We start from the raw sequence: 17,142 nt of genomic DNA on the forward strand, positions 1-17,142 counted from the left end.
TTGTCTTATGTATGCCTGGTTAATTTCACTTAGATATCTAGAACATACAAAGAACTGTAAAAAATCAGAAGCCCCCCATCAAATTCAAAGACCCAATCCAAAAATGTGCATGTGATGAATACACAATTCTTAGATGAAGTTCCAACAGCAAACAAATATAGGAAAAAAATGTTCAGCATCACTGGTTAATAGAGAGGTGCAAATTAAAATTATGATGAGATTTCATTTCATTCTAGAAAGAATGGGTATCATCAAGAAATCCACCAATAACAAATGCTGGAAGGGCTATGGGGTAAAAGGAATCTCTCTGCCCTGTTGATGAGAATATAGACTGGAGCAACCACTGTGGAAATCAGAATGGAATTTCCTCAAGAAGTGGGATTAGAGGTCCTATTTGATCCATTTATTCCCTATCTGAGTATCTTACTGGAAGAATCAAAGAGACTTTTTAACTGTTCTTTTGATTTTTTCTTTTATCTCAAGAATTATTTGGAGATCTGAGCTAAGTATTTTGACACATGGATTTTTCTGGTAGCATATTTATTTTATTCTATTACAAAGTCATAAGTGTATTAATGTTTTGACATATTAAAGGCTCACCTGTGTTCTATTACTCAGTTCTATGAAAATTTCATATTCTTTAAAGTTGCATGTTGATTTGATGTAAATTCTTCCAGTTTTATTCCAAATAGCAGTTTACTAGATAACAATGAGATTATAGAAATGGCAGTGGATATCACCCAATAGACCTAGTAAGTATGCAGTCAATGTAATGAAGTCAAACAATTAATTTGTATAAGTTCACATAAATATCTTGGAAGATTATAGGAAACACAATGCATTCCATTAACCAAAATAATTTTTATGTCATAACTCTCCTGATAGTGTCTTTGTACTATAAATATCTGAGGGCCACAGCTTGAGAAACTGGTCCAGAGGAAGCTTCTTTTCTTCTCCTGAAACCTTAACAGATCTTTTTTGCTTTAAAGGAATACTTATTTGTTTTATGTGTTCATTTTCATTTTCATATTACAGATCAATTGTATCTTGCATGCATCTTTGATGAAAACTAGATTAAAATATGAGTGTTCACTTTTTCAAGAGGTATTGTGAATTATAGAGTTATTGATAAGATTTCCTTCTGAAAAATTTGTAAATATTCTTATTTGCAAAATCAGTAGTACAGGTAGTATTTCAAGCATACTGGTATTGTGTATCTTTTAATTTTTGAATTTTATTTTAACATGCATTCATTGTACATATTAGACACCTCTCAGCTTCATTAAGTTATAACTGACAAAATTGTATGTATTTATGGTATACAAGGTGATGTTTTGATATATGTACATATTAAATGACTAAATCAAGCTTATTATCATACTCATCATTTTACACATTTCTATTTTTATGATTAGAACATTTGACATCTATTTCCTTCAAATATGTAATACATTAGTAGTGGCTATAGTCATTATTCTGAAAAATAGTTTCAGAAATTATTCATCCTGGGTAAAATTATATCCTTTGGCAAATATACCTACGTTCTTCTCCTTTTTTCAGTTGCTGGCAGCTACCACTGTACTCTATTTTTGTAAGCTCAGCATTTCTAGATTCTACAGGCTAGTGAGATCATCCAGCGTTTGTCTTATGTATGCCTGGTTAATTTCACTTAGAATAATATCTGCCAGGTTTGTTTATGTAGTTGTAATTGACAAGATTTCCTGCATTTGAAAAGCTAAATTAGCATGTAAATCCCTTCCACACATTTACTTTAACCACTTATCAGTCAGTGAGAATATATTTATTTATTCTATATCTTGGTTATTGTGACTAATACTGCTATGAACATAGGAGTTCAGATATTTCTTTGATGTAGTGATTTCAATTTCTTTGGATCAGTTAGTCAGAAGTGTGACTAATGGATTGTATTGTAAATATATTTTAAAATGTTTGAGAAGCCTCCATATTGTTTTTTATAACATCTATATTAATTTACCTACTCACCAAGAGAATATCAGTTCTCCTTTCTCCACATCCTTGCCAACATTTGTTATCACTTTTTTGGTAATAGTCATTCTATTGTGGAGTCATATATTACTACGGTTTTGATTTGTGTTTCCTTGATGATTCATGATATTGAACATTTTCACATGCCTGCCACCATATATATATGTTTTGAAAAAATATATCTACTCAGGTCCCTTGCACATTTTCTAAAATCAGGTAGGATTTGTTTTCCTGCTATTTAGTTGTGAGTAACTTATGCAGTTTGGGTATTAACTTCTTACCAAATGCATAGTTTGCAAATATTTTCTTCCATTCTGTAGGCTTACTTTTTAAAAAAATCATTTCCTTTGCTGTGCAGAAATTTTTCAGTTTAGTACAGTCTGATTTGCCTATTTTTGTTTTTGTTGCCAGTGCTTTTGGGGTCATAGCCTAAGAGTCTTCTCCCTAACCAATGCCAAGAAAGTTTCTCCCTAAATTTTATTAGTTTTACATTTTGAAGCCTTACATATAAATCTCCACTAACATATAGTAACTTCAGTGTTTGTTACTCTTTTTTATTTTTTAATTTTTAAAACTTTTTACTATCAGGGATTAAACTCATGGTGTTGTACGCACCAGGCAGGCACTGTGTTGCTGAGCTATCTCTCTGGCCTTACATATAAATCTTTAGTGCATTTTGAGTTGATATTTTTATATGGTAAGAGTTAATGCTCCAAGTTTATTCTTTTTCATTGGGACATTCATTATTTTTTTTAATTTTGGCCATCACTTATTGAACAAACTGTTTTTCTCCATAGTGTATTTAGTTCACCGTAATATGGATTTATCTGTGGGCTCTATTTTCCCTTCTGATTGATGTCTTGTATGTCTGTTTTCATGCTAATACCAGTCTGCTTGTATCACTTTAGTTTTGCAGCATATTTTGAAGTCAAGTACTGTGATGCTTTCAATTTCGTTTTTTGCTCAGTCGTGCTTTGGCTATGTGGGGTCTTCTGTAATTCCTTACAAATTTTAGGATCTCAAACATCTGTGAAAAATGTCACTGGAATTTTAATAGAGATTGAATTCAATAGATTGTTTTGAGTAATAGAGACATTTTCATGTGTAAATTCTTCTACTCTATGGGTCCAAGATTGTTCCACTTATTTGTGTGTTTTTTACTTTGTACATCAATGTTTTATAGTTTTCAATATATGGGTATCTCATCTCCTATGTTGTAATTATTCCCAAATATTTTATTCAGTTTGATAAAATCATAAATGTGGTGAATTTCCAGTTTCTATTTTTTTGGATAGCCTTTTTTTGGTGTTCAGAAATGCTGCTAATTATATATGCTGATTTCCTATCTTATAACTTTATTGAAATCATTAGTTTCAGCAGAGTTTTGGTAAAATCTTTATGATTTTCCTTATAAAAGGTCATGTCATCTACAAAGACAATTCTATTTCTTTCTTTGGAATTTGGGTGCATTTTTTCCCTTGTTATTTTATCTAGGACTGCTAGAACTATAGTGAATAAAACTAGTAAAAGTGACCATCCTTGCCTTGTTCTTTATGTTACAAAATCTGATTGCATTTCACCTTTGAATATGCTAACAATTGGGCTTGATTATGTTGCAGTACATTCCTCTTATAATTTCTTGGAAATTTTTTATCATAAAAAGTACAACTTTGTCAAATGCTTTTTCTGTCTCTATTGAGATGATATAAATTTTATCCTTTATTCTAGTAATATGATGTGTCATATTTTTTGTTTGTATATGGTGAATACCTTGCATTTTGGGGCTAAATCTTCCTTACTCATGGGTTATGGATTATGGTCCATAAATAAGCGGTGGGGTTCAGTTTGCTGGTATTTTTTAAATGTTTTGCATGTGCATTCATTTTTTTGATATGTTCACTTTTAATTACGTCTATTGTAATTCTTTGTATGTCTATTTCATGAAGGTTCTTAATTGTATTAATTCTTTTTACCCTTGCTTACCTTTTGAAAAAAATTGCGATGTGTCAATTACAAAAAGTTTGAATTTTAGATGCTTTTAAATATTTCCGCTGGCCATTATATGTCTGAACATATGTCATATTCATACATGTTTGCTATTATTATGTCTTCTTAGTAGATTACTTTGTGGCTATTAAACATCCTTTTTGACATCCTGGGGTTTTTACCTTAAATTCTATTTCATCTAAGTGTAGTGTTATCGAATCATCATGTAATCATCTGACAATTTTTTTTAATAATTATACGATCAATAATTCTTTATTTCTTTTTTCTTCAAGTTTGTCTCTGGTAAATAATGAATAGCTATGTTTTATTTAACCAATCTAGTATCTCTGTCTTTTAAACAATATGAAAAACTACACAACTAGTGTAAATATGAATAGGTTTTATTAGTATTTTTATGTTTGTTTACCAAGTTTTTAAAGCTTTTTTGCTCTCTTAAAGTTAGATTCTATTTTCCAGCAGGTTCCCCTTCTGCTTTGATATTTTCATCTTTTGTTTTGTTTTACCCTGTGTACATTTTTAGTTCAAATGCAGAAAGTCACACTTTCTTAAAAAGAAGTCTTGAATACCCATATCTTATCTTTCTCCACAAGACAAGGACATTAATATTCTAGTTTTAGCCTGTGTACATTTTTTAGATTACACTTAGAAACTACTCTATGTTCTATCTTCTTCAAAAGGCAAGAAAGTTAGTATGCATTTGTTTCCATGTATAGTAGTCCTTTATTTTCCTCCAATTGCCACCATGTAGGTATAGAATTTTATTTATAAATTATTTGTTTAATACACATACAGATGCATGAATAGTTTCAAATTAGCAATACTTTGTCAATGATAGCTTTGTTCATCATATTCCTTGTTGATTACTTCTTTACAGCTTCAGTTTTCTTTTTACTAACATTATCTATCAATAATTCTTTCAAAGAAGGTAGGTGTAAAATTTCTGCCCGTGGATACTCTTAATTTGTGGGAGAAACTGAATGGCTGATTCATTCCACAGTCTCTAGCATGATTTGTCCCCACCCCTCCTTCTTCATCTTTTCTGCTAAGCCCAAATTGACTAATAGCTACTGAGGTCCTAACTCATACCTTATAATTCCCAAATTCTGTTCCACGGCTAATATGGCCTTAGCATTCCTCATACTTTCTGAGAACTGGAATAATGGACAACACTCAGAAGACAGCAGGATGCTGATTCACTTTCAGCAAACACGTAAATTCTTTATGCTGCCTGCTTCTCAGCATAACCACAGCTTGAAAGTGGTATCACGGTGTGATGACTTAAGATAACAGATTCTAGTTTTTCTTTTTCTTTCACTTATTTATCCTTCTTGCTAAATAACACTTTGGCTGAATATCACTTTCCTTGATGGTTCTGAATATTTTGTTCCCTTATTTCACGGCACACAGCTTTGCCAATGAGAAGCCTTTTTCAACAGTGATAGTTCCATGTATTTTGGGGCTGGCACTTTTCCCTGCTTCTGCAACTTCCTGATGGGATTGTGGCTTGCTGTTGTGGCTTCCTAAGCAGCTTCTTTTTAAGAATTTTCATCAATTCTGGTCTATCAGAAGTCCTTCTACTGTTCTTCAAAAATCCAAAAGTACTTAACAATTTCCTTGAAAATATGCTTTTACAAATCACTCAGAATAATTTTGTGTGAAAAGGAGATTTCAGTATGTACATACATTGAAGAAATTGTCTTATTTTTGTTTGTTTAGATGGGTTCATGTGAAGCATTTCTTTATTCTGAATTTTGGCATATTTGTTTCCTTTAGATTTAAAATAATGGAGCACAAAATGTGTTAAATGTCTTCCTTTCTCCTCTCCTTGTTAGTTCTGCCAGCTCTCTGTACATTTGCAGGTGCCCTGTAAGTGCTATGGACCTTTGTGGAGAGCATCTTGGGCTCCTGGGTAAGTTTTCCAATTGAGTTTCCTCCAGTGTGAGGCACTGATAAGAAATCAGACAGCAGGAGGAAAGTAAGGTTACTTGGGGTATTTATCTCCTCTCCTGTGCACTCTGTCTCATATTCCTATACTCCTTCAGCCTTGGGCTCTATCCACTCCTCAAGACAACATATTCTAGGCAGTCCTGCGCTTGCCCTGACGCGGCTTTCCTCACTTTCATTCTTCTGGTCTTTGATCCTTCTGGCCAGCAGTAACTCTCAAGAGTGCTATGCTACCATGAGAACCACATTTTTTTGCTGACTTCTCTGAGCCTTGTCCTACATTCACATCTTTATAATTCATCCTTTCGTTAAATTTGCCCCAAATCACTAAGTTCAGTATTGTTTGTTTTTTCCCTGGACACGAGTTTAAGAACAAAAGCAAACAGAAGAAAATGAAGCAATAAACAGGTAACTTAATTCTATAGCTTGGTCTTTTTGGTGTTTTGTAACAGAATAAAACAGTTAAGAAACAAAGTAGGTGAAGAAAACTTATTTTAGTTGAAGGAAACGTGCCACAGAGGGAAAGTAACAGTAAATGTTTTATGGGTACAAATGTACAGTTGAAGCTTTTCTCCATATTCTCCTTCCTGCTGCTGTAGATTTCTGGGTCTGGAGGGATAGAAATCTCACTGATGCATCTGTTTACACAGCACAGTGGGAGAGATTTACAGATGCTTAGAGCTGGAAAGGGCCATAGGGAGTAGCTCACGCAGCCACAGGCTGCTCCAAGCATGGCATAATTTACGAGCTATTCTTGGATTTAATTTGTGAGGCAAATATTTAAAAGCCATCCCACACTGCCACTTATTCACTGTGCCAATGCAAAAATTCTAATGATTAAAATATAGTACCCAGTTTCTCACTGGCATTTTGAAGAGTAGCTAACGATAACAGGTAGCATTCTCTGCTCAGTGTGTGTGAGTTTGTGTTCAAAGCTTCACGTATTTCAGCCTTACATGCATTATTCACTGAGCTTTCACACAAACACCATGCAGAGGGAGTGGGAGACTGTTTATGGGCAAAGAAAAGTTAAAGGACTTGCTTATTACAAGGTCATTAAATAAATAATAGAGCAATAATTCAAACCTGAGCAGTTTGATTCTGCATCATATGATATTATGTACCACACCATTCCTCTCCTTACCATGCACATGCAGACAACTGAGTAAATGTAAGATTTGGAAATACTGCTTTGTATCTAATGACAAACATATATGTTTTTCCAAGTTACTAAACACACTTTCAATGACTGCAACATATTATCGGATAAAATATTTATTTACTCAATTTCATTGTTAGATATTTAATTTGTTCTACTGTTTTCTCAATAATTCTTTTCCAGTCTTGACTCTCTCACATTATAATCTCTGACTTATAAATTTAAGTTTAATATTATCTGCAAAATAATAGAGAACTTTCCTCAAATTGAATGACTAGATATATAATTTTAGATATTAATAATTAATAAATGTTAAGTGCTGCTGTTTGAGGAGTGAGGCTATATATGATTTGGGCTTTCTCCATTTTGTTTACCATTATATACTTTTTAATATTTAAATTTTCTGTGTAATAAGCAAAACTAACTGGAGGTCTTTGTGAAGCAAACTACTGAATTCAAGATAAAAGCTAAATGATGCTTTGTCTCTTCTGTCTTCCAAATGGTTTCATTGATCAGCAACAGTCACCCGTACAGGCTGGATTGGTGGAGTTTAATGTTACTGAGCTGTGCTGTCCTGTACTGTTTTACCGCTCGTCAATATTTCACACTCTGTGCCTCGGGTAAATGATTCTACAGACACTTATAATTCCTTTCCCTTAAATAGATACACGAGACCCTCCCTCTTTTGCTTTGTATTTATTTCCAGTGCATTTATTCCTGGTGCTTGTACTAGGAGGGTTATTGGTATTAGCAATTCACAGGTAACAACTGTCTCTATCATTTTATGACCTTCTGAGAGTCTGATTTGATATTTTCCTCCTGGTGAGAATCATGCACTGGTGCATCACACTGTACTCATATGTCTGGATTTAAACAGGGCAGAAATGTTAGTATGCTATCATTTTTTCCTGACATGAAAATAAGTACTGAAATTCACCTTAATTCTGGCTATAATATGGAATCATGGACCAAAATTTAACCTTTACTCCATGGATTCTGAAATGCAAGCATTTTCTTCATAAATCATCTCATACCAAATGTTTTGCAAAAACCATATATGGGAGCATGTCATGTGTGTGTGTGTGTGTGTGTGTGTGTGTGAGAGAGAGAGAGAGAGAGAGAGAGATAAACACAGAAAGAGCAAAAGAGTTTTGCATTTCAAGTAAAACATCTTTTAACACATTTCATCAACTAAAAGAAGGGTTCCCAATTTGATATAAATATTAATCAGGAATATAATACAATCCTCAAGATAATTTCTTTTATTTAAAATGGTAACTATCACAACACATCATACAATGAATCAGGACTTTAGAATCACATTAAAACTTTAAAACATCTTTATATAGGTATGAAACATGAAACATGCTGCAGAGATACAAATACAGTCTCAGTGCATTTTTACCGTGAAAACCAACAAGAAACACAAATCTGCACATGAGGTTCTGCGCTTTCGGCAGAAGCTGTTGTGACTGTTTCAAATCTAGGATTTCTTCCTTCGGAGACCATGTTTCTTGGGAAATTACCATTTATTTCTACTTCAGAGGAAGTCATATTAGAATTATAACACATGTTCACAGCACGTATTGGCACAATATGAAAAATAAACACTTTTTCTGAGTTTTCAACTCATAATAATAATGATCATTTCTAAATAAATAAGTATTCCTCATAGTGCATGTTTTATTTTACCTTTAATTGCCCATTGACACAAATGAAGCTGAATAAATAACAATAGGTAGTTTATCAACGTCTTCTCTCATAGTCTTGCATTGCATTCCTTTCATAAGCCACTGAAAACAGAGGAGGCAGAGTGTGTGTTAAGAAGGTTCACCGAGTTCAACACCTGCAACAATGTATTATAACATCACAATGACTTTTTCCTTCTATTGAAAGCTCTGAGAATGTTATTTGTATATCTTTCCATCTTTCCTCCCTCTACCAGGGATCTTAGCCACAGAACCCTCAGTTTCTTTGGTTATCTATTGGATGTTTGCTGTCATGGAAGCAATGTATTATATTCCCTAACACATGGCAATATTGCTTTCACAAGCTTTCTTGAGCACCGCCAAACACTAGTGAATTATAGAAAGAATCATGTCTCAAGTAACCAGGAATATTAGGAGGATGAAAGTAAAGTGTGATACTTTTATTCTAGGACAGAGGTCAACAAACTGTAGGCCATGGGGCACATGTAGCCCACAGTTTCTTGTAAATACAGTTTTATTGGGACACAGACACCTTCACTTTGTGTTTGGGGTTTACAATGCTACATTTGAAAGGCTCATATGGTGATTATATGCTAAGAAAACCTAAAATATTTTCAATCTAGTTTTTTTTTCAGAAAAACTTTATTGATTTCTGTTCTAGTGGCACCTGATGGCTGGAGAGTGTTTTCCTCCCTTATGGGTACCTCCTGATTCAAGTCCATTCTGGAGAAAAAAAAAATCAATCTTGTTTTCCATAGGAAAGTCAACTGAACCCTCTAAGAACAGCATGGTTCAATTTGCACCTTACCACCCTAGTGACCTGTGAAAGATTAATTATTGTTTGCAGAGGCACTTAACATATAGCTGGTAAGTACTTTAAATACTTTGACACTTTGGATCAAAAAAATTCCCAAATTATGTCATCTTACATTATATTATATCACATATAATTTCAAAGGGATCTATAACCACAAAAGATCAGGGACTAGACTATTATAATCATTTAACTAAGGATATTTATCATCTTAGACAGGATTTCATACTCTTAAATTTACATTACTATAAAATTTCTAAAATTCAGTTTGCCCTACAGAACTTAAGTAGTTCTAATCTAAACATCTTCCTGGGCTAGAGAGGTTTGCTGAGAGAGAAGGTAAAGTAGGTAAAGACAGGGAAAAAAAAGTAGGTAAAGACAGCAGTTGTCACTTTTCTTACTGAACAGTGGTCTCTGGCATCCATTTATCCAGCTGTGAAGTGAGGTCAACAATAAACAATGTTTTGCATCAAATACGTGTTCTGTTCTGAGGTGGAACAGACTGGGCTCTGAAGTGGAAAGTTCTGAAGGAAGGAAAAGTTCATTTCCCAGTCTGATGTGTTTTTATTAGAGGGTGATGACTAAGACATTTTAGATAACAGTTTGTTCCTCAGAAGAGTGAGATGAATGCTAATTAAACTAACTATAGACAGATTGATCATTTAGCTGGACATGATACCTCCTTCCAGGAACACAATTTTTATTATCTAGTCCTTTAACCCTCTGAAAACATGTCAGTTTCTGTGTCTGAGCCGGTAAGTCTTTCTCTGTGAAAGGGTTACTATGTTATCAGTTTATTAAAATGGCCTGGGACTATGTAATGGTCAGAATGAGGAGGCTCTGTAATTAGACTATGATAACCCTGTCTCAACTGAATATACGACGTGGTCTCTTACTGACTAAGGTTTATATTTTTTCCTTTTGTGTTTTCTTAACTCAAATGGTAGAATAAAGATGAAATTACAGTGGTTCTATTATTACCTATAATTACATTATTACTTTATGCATGTTTCATCTATTCTAAACTGTATAATATCTGTGTTTGTGAAGTGAAGCATATTGTGAAAACTATATTAATTCTGGAGTTGAAGAGTTGTGACTAATGTAATTATTAAGAAAATCAGGTCTGGGGATATAGCTTAGTGGCATAAGTGTCTGCCTGGCAAGTGTAAGGTCCTGAGTTTGATTTCCAGTATAAAAAAAAGTAAAGAAAGAAAAAAAGGTCATAATTATGTGCAAACTAGTATGTGTAAAGTCAGAAATGCCTCTGTGGTTTAAATTTTCCTATCCAAAAGCTGGACTACAGTGCACGGTGATAAAAATTTTCATAAATTTTTCATTTCTTACACTGATAAATTCTTTTAAACTTAAACTTGAATATCCTTCAAATTACCGGTGAGAAATACAAAGACTGGGTCTAAATCTGGAAAGTGAAGAACCAATAAAAATTCTAGCATAATTACTTTTGCATGAATTTAGATAACTAAGAATTAAGCCAGCACATCTTGCAGGTTTTCCCGCAAGTGGAAATATTCTCAAGGACTATGGTAACTACTAATTATTAATTAGATGATTAGTATTTTAAACTATTTTTACGAGAGGTAAAATAAAGAGAATTGAAATAACTTTTCCAAGGACCCTAAACAAAGGGCTTGAATGTGCTTAATAAAAAGTCAGTTTTTATGAAAATTATCAAGGGGTTATTTAACCCTAAAAACAGTGCAACAAGTGAGATATGAAATAAGGGTTTTCAGACATTTACATGTGGCATCTATATAGAAGATGCAAAGGATCTAGAGAAAGGAATTATGTAGGTTTTATATACAGTCAAAGAGTTGTTGGAAATTAAAATGAGCTATGAGAATTGTAGCATCCCTCTCTCTAAGGGTTTTAGAGCCTGAACTGATTTATACCACTCCAGGATGATTTGCCTATGTTCCTTTTGGAAAGCATTGGAAGAGATCAGATCATCCGTCTTTTCCAACATCCATCAGGACATTTAGATTTTGAGCTTCAATAACATTGTAAAGAGCAAGTGATTTGTATGAAATTTTTGTTTTATTTTTCTCTCAGATGTATTTTTGACAGATGCAATGTTTTACATATCTTGCATATCTTGTTTTACATATCTTAGTCATAGAGGAAAATCTCTCATCTGTACCTGTACTGCCCCCCACCATGCCTAGCTCCTGCTGCTTCAGTAGGGCTGACTATGGCTTGTTGAACAGATCTTGGGAAAGTGTGTATTGTGTTAAGTGTACTGTATACTCTTGGGAAAGCATGTAGTGTATTATACCAGCCCTAGGATTCAGGGTAGGCAGGGGTGGATGGAACAGACACCGGTATAGCTGGTGGTCTAAAGGAAATGGACTGATGTTTTAGTGATATTAGCTTAATCAGCTATAAATCTATTCTTGGCTACAAGTGCTACAATTCAAATTTTTGTCACAAACTTTCATTTTAAGTCTATTACTGCTTTTTAATACTTTGAAGATCATGGCTTACATGATAATAGAAGTAGATTTGATGTACTATTTTCAGTTATGATTGTATACATACCAGAATTTAAAGCTCTTTTGCCCATTAGTCCAACAAAGGAATCTGTTTTATGCCCTGAAAAAATACATTTAGAGGTTTTAATATGTATTCATTGAGAAGAGGGCTGCCCCTTTATTGGGGCCTATTTCTGTCACACAGTGAGTCAAACCTGTGATAGCACACAGATGGGCAGTATGAATAGATGGACTCTGGACTTGCTCAACTCAGACTCATTACCTTGGAATGTGAACTAATGATGCTTCAGTTCCATAATTCTGCCATTTTCCCTACCTAAGAGATGGTTCACTTAGATGAATTTAGACTCCCATTTGATTTGGGGATAAAACAAATTGCATCTCCACTTATCTTTACCTTTAGTGTGAATTCTCTGCATAGTTATTCATGCATTCCACTTAACTGATTTATGGACACTCTTCAAAATGATGTTGCTATGGGATCCAGCTAACTAAGATAGTTTAGTGTAGTGTGGTGGGCATGGGGGAGGAGGATAGAGTTGAATGTACAAATTCATACTCCTGAAAATTTAAAACTAACAACTTACTAGTATTAAAAGATCTTTTTAAAAGCATAATTTTTAGTAAGTTTATTCATAAATTACAGTTTATTCATAATAAGTATTCATTTAAGCACATTTGAGGTACCAGTTTCCTATCTTATGCTACAAATATTAGTTTCTAAATTATGACTGAAATTAAGATAATAATGTAAAATAGTATTTAATATAATTAATAGCATAAATGTCAAAATTATTTTGAACTTACTTTTGTGAGAGATCTGGCCATGTCCTGGAATAAAGAAAGATAAAATTAATGAATGCATATAGATTTGTTTTAAAGATGGTATAATTCTGTTTTTTAAGAGAGAATAATATAATCGATTGATTTAAACAATGTAATATTTTCTGTTTTGGCACTATCTGGAAGAATATAGTAGAATAATAAATTCTAACAAAATTATTGATAAACCTGAATATTTTAGTAGACAAAAGGAGTATTTATGAAGTGTCTTCTATGAACCATAGATTCAAATCCAGAACTATTGGGAGTCTTGCAGCTTGTATTAACATCAGGCTATACTGTACCATAGAATATTTTCAAGGCTGGGGCGGTGGGAGAAACAAATCTATCTCTTAAACAGGCATAAATAAGATCTTGTTTTACAGCTCATAGAAGATTTTCTTCACTTTCCTACATATGCATTCATAATGGTAAAATAAAGATTGATAGGAATGATTACCATAAAGAGCCTTTAACAGGGCCACGTGCTTTTCAATTGAGGAATCTGACAAGAGACAATTGACATTAACTATTCACGCGTTCCACTGACGGCGGCGCAGTGAACTCAGGGAAACTGAGTATTTGGACAAGGGGCAGCTAAACCTAAATCCACTCCAGAGAATGCTGGAAAATCAGTTTTCAGGCATACGCGGACCTCAGAGTACTACCTCTGGAGGCCCGTGCTTTCCCCTTCTTTGCGGTTTGGATTTGTGGTCAAGGCAGTGTCTAACTAAGGCTGGTTTCTATTCGGGTACTTTCTTACTGTGAAGCTTGTAACAGGGGTCTGGTCCTCCCTGGGGGGCGGAGGGGGGGAGTCATGCGTTAGTGAGGCTTGGACTGGAGTCTCAGTCTGGGAGTTAGGACCCTGAATTCACGGTGGATATCTCTACCCCAAAGAGGAAGAAACACAGGTGTGTGCTCCAGAAACCAGCAAGCAGACGGGGCGAGTGTCCGCTCCCAGAGACCAACACACGTTTGCTAGTCTCACCAGCTTCCCGTTTGCCCATTAGTCCAAAGAATTGCTGAGGCTTGGGTCTCCGGGCAATTCTCTGCAGAAGATGCTCAAAGGGCTCCGGCAGCTCTTCCTGAAGGACAAGAATCGGCGAGAAGACAGAGTGAGCGCCTAGTAACCAAGATAGTGCCACGCTGCTGCTGGCTGCCCAGGTGCTCATCGTGGAAGCGATTCTTCTGGAGGGAGGCGAGAAGCCTCTAGGAGTCCGGGCCCAGCCGGTTCAGCCCGTTGCGCTCTCCTCCCGCACGCCCCCAGCAGCATCCTCCAGCCTGCCCTGGCTAATTAGCAGCAGCTGGGGATCTACCCGCTTTCAGCGCTTTCCGCCCTCTTCTCCCATCCGGGAGACCCTTGCCTATTTGTAGCGCCTCCCTGTGACTTTGATTGTTGTCTGGTGTGGATTTCACAGACCCCTTATGAGCCTAAAAGAACCGAGGTGGGTGTAGGAGGGTGTGCAGTTGGGGTGGAGAAGGTGACCGCGCTTCACAAGCGAGTTGCACCGCTGGACTTTCAACAGTTTCCAAGGGGCGCACTCTCGCGCCAACATCACGAGAACCGCCTAAAAGGAAATTTAACTATCTTTCCCAGGCCCTCAAAAGTAGCGCGCGGGCAGGAGGTTACCTTTCGCCCACCTCCCCCTAGAGAGCTCCCAAACTGCTAGTCCTGGCGCCCTCTTGTGTTTCAGCCCAGCTTTTCCAAAAGTGAGAGCCTGGCGGCTGGACAGAAGCCTCCCCCCACCCAAATCCCCGTTAGTCGGGGAAGGTTTCCAGCCTTGTGAGGGTCCAGGATCAGCGGGGAGATCACCACACCTTCGGGAAAGCCTGAACAACTGGGCAGCGCAGTCGTTTGGAGGAAATTCAGACTTTGGGCGCTGGGTCCCCCGAGGGATCAAGGGGAAAGACGCGCCATAACCTCCCCGCCGCGCGCCTCCACTGTCGCGGCCGTGGTGCCCTCCAAGCTCCTGGCGCTGCGATCGCGGGGAAAGTAACAGTTCCCAAGCCCAGGAAGAAGGACGCGAACCATCCCCGGACTCAATCTCACCTTGATCTGGTCACTGTCGGACCAGTCGGACCAGTAATTTAGATCATTGTTGGCACCAATTTCTTCTGCAAACAGTTGTGTGGAGACCAGAAAAAAGACCGCCAAAGCGACGAGGATTTTCATGTTGGGTTTCTGACAAGGGTAGGGGAGGAGACACGGAGGAGAGAGATACATTTCCAAGAGTTACAGCGACCGAATTTTCTGCCTTTCCACGGAACTCGAGGTAGGACTAAGATCTCACCTGTGTGGTTTAGGAAAGAGAATCACGCCCCAAAGAGTCTTAACTCTCCTTCCCCGTCCCAGCTCCCCGGGGGGCCCCCAGTCCCCTAACCCACAACCTCAAGCCTGCCGACTCCGCAGGTGGAAGACAAAGAGGGGCGTGGGCGTTGGATCGCCGCGTCGCCCTCCCAGTACCCCTCTCCTCTCCGCCGGGCCACCCGACCGCCCGACAGACGCGCGCCTGGAGCGCGGGCGCAGCGCAGGGCGCGAACTTACTGCGGCGCGCAGGTCTGGTCTACGGCTGCAGTGCGCGCTCTTCGGGCTCCGCGCCGGCCGGGACCGCAGCGGTGCAGCAGGAGGTCCGAGCACCTTCTTAGCCTGCTCCGTGCTTCCCGGTATTTATCCCAGGCGTGACGAGCTTCGAGGCCCACGTGACACTCTCCCCACGCGACTTTCTGCTCAATATTTAATTAGCCGCCTCCTCGCCTTTCGCTTGCGTGATTGAGAGTTTCCGAGACGGGAACCCGTCGGTGCCCATAACATCTGGACCCAATTGGGTTCGAAATGACGCAGCCTTATGAAAATCGAAGTCTCGCCATCGCCATCCAATCCAGAGCAGCCTGTCTTCCTTTCTCTGTGAATCTGACGCCCCCTCCCCTCTCTTCCGAACAGAGTTCCTTGACACCTGAGATTACTCATCAGGATGGAGCAAAGTGACTCATTCCTCGGACTTTGACAACTTTTCTGTTTCTTGAGACATCAGGATAAGTTGCACTTTTGAGGACAGCTACATAACTTCCGGCATTAAGACGGTGTCCTAGGAAGTCAGGCCAAGAAAGGAGAGCTTCAAGTCCTCCCTCTTTTCCCGCCCCCCTCTTTTTTTTTTTTTTTTCCATCTTTTGAATGTCTGAAAAACAGCATCTTTCTGTGACTAGAGCATCCTTCTCTTAAATCACTAGAATACTGGCATTTCTTCAGTGTTACAAAAGGATTTTCAGCCTCATACAATTTCAGAGAATGGAAACATTATTTTACATTTGGGAGAAAGGGGAATTTAAGTATGGCCTTGCAGGTAGATCATAGTCTTGGGCCAGTGCCATTTGGAGATACATTTTTCCCCCCAAAAGTCCTCTTTCTTGCCACACCCAAGAGCAGGGATTGGAAGGGGGGCTTTTGACTTCTTTCCTACCTGTTCTGCTAATGATCCCAAAATCAGAAAGATAATATTGCAGAATACTCATCGATGTCACTAAAGGACCCTGCAGATGAGTCATGGATTTCTCCTGTGCAGAACACTAAGTGTAGGGAAGATGAACATGGGGTGTCATTAGCTGAACAGGATTACTAGACAAATAATGTGTGTCTAATAACACGATAATATCTTTCAATCTACATGAATCACATGATTCTGGCATCTTGGGTGGAGCTGTTTTCTCTTAGTGTTATAATTTTTAATTATAATTCTTACATAGTATATAAAGGAAAAACATTTTTTATACCTCGGTTAGAACTTTAACATTTACCTCTCTAATATGTGTTCTTTCTTTCCACTGAATTTTGAAAGTCATGTGTCTTTTATTTAGATTTACTGTAACCATGTAATTTGTTTCCAAAATTTTTGTTTGGCAAATTATAAGTACAAAAGTAGAAAAAATCATGCACTTGAAACAATTAGCAAATTTCATCTACAATCATTCCTATTTCTCCTCCTCAGAAATATTTTCAAGCAAATTCCAGATATTTCATCATTGAGAGTAAGTATAGATATTACAGTCTTTCTACCTTGAAGGTAAAGTTTTTTTTTTTTTTTTTTTTTTTGGCACGCAAATGTTTTTTATGTTTAATTTTTATTAGTACATGTTTGCAGTGTATAATAATTACATTTATTGTGGTGAATT

General features: G+C 36.9%; 1 protein-coding gene across 6 annotated transcripts; it reads right to left on the reverse strand.

Annotated features, from left to right (window-relative positions):
• Positions 1-8,364: 8,364 nt before the first annotated feature.
• Positions 8,365-15,858, reverse strand: Tac1 (tachykinin precursor 1). Of its 6 annotated transcripts, none has more exons than XM_063242357.1 (7): positions 15,521-15,823; positions 15,026-15,157; positions 13,949-14,060; positions 13,436-13,480; positions 12,961-12,984; positions 12,200-12,253; positions 8,365-8,910 (listed from the first exon to the last, which is right to left on the reverse strand). In XM_063242357.1, exons 2-7 carry the CDS (start codon positions 15,146-15,148, stop codon positions 8,864-8,866), a joined length of 405 nt encoding a protein of 134 aa, XP_063098427.1. In that variant the 5' UTR covers positions 15,149-15,157; positions 15,521-15,823; the 3' UTR covers positions 8,365-8,863. The 6 variants fall into 6 exon arrangements, with proteins under 6 accessions (XP_063098427.1, XP_003475164.1, XP_063098432.1 ...); XM_003475116.5 differs by having other exon boundaries at positions 13,964-14,060; positions 15,521-15,805; XM_063242362.1 differs by lacking the exon at positions 12,200-12,253 and having other exon boundaries at positions 15,521-15,858.
• Positions 15,859-17,142: the final 1,284 nt, after the last annotated feature.

Source organism: Cavia porcellus, unplaced genomic scaffold (assembly GCF_034190915.1).
Source record: "Cavia porcellus strain 051 isolate PalLab524CR breed Dunkin Hartley unplaced genomic scaffold, mCavPor4.1 scaffold_2, whole genome shotgun sequence".
Taxonomy (NCBI): Eukaryota; Metazoa; Chordata; class Mammalia; order Rodentia; family Caviidae; genus Cavia; species Cavia porcellus.

Coding starts and splice junctions, on each gene's coding strand:
- Tac1 (XM_063242357.1), bottom strand. CDS start 15,148: ATGAAAATCCTCGTCGCTTTGGCGGTCTTTTTTCTGGTCTCCACACAA. Junction 12,254..12,960: donor TGGCCAGATCTCTCACAAAA/GTAAGTTCAAAA, acceptor GTATTTTTTCAG/GGCATAAAACAGATTCCTTT. Junction 8,911..12,199: donor CAAAAGAGCTTTAAATTCTG/GTATGTATACAA, acceptor CTCTGTTTTCAG/TGGCTTATGAAAGGAATGCA.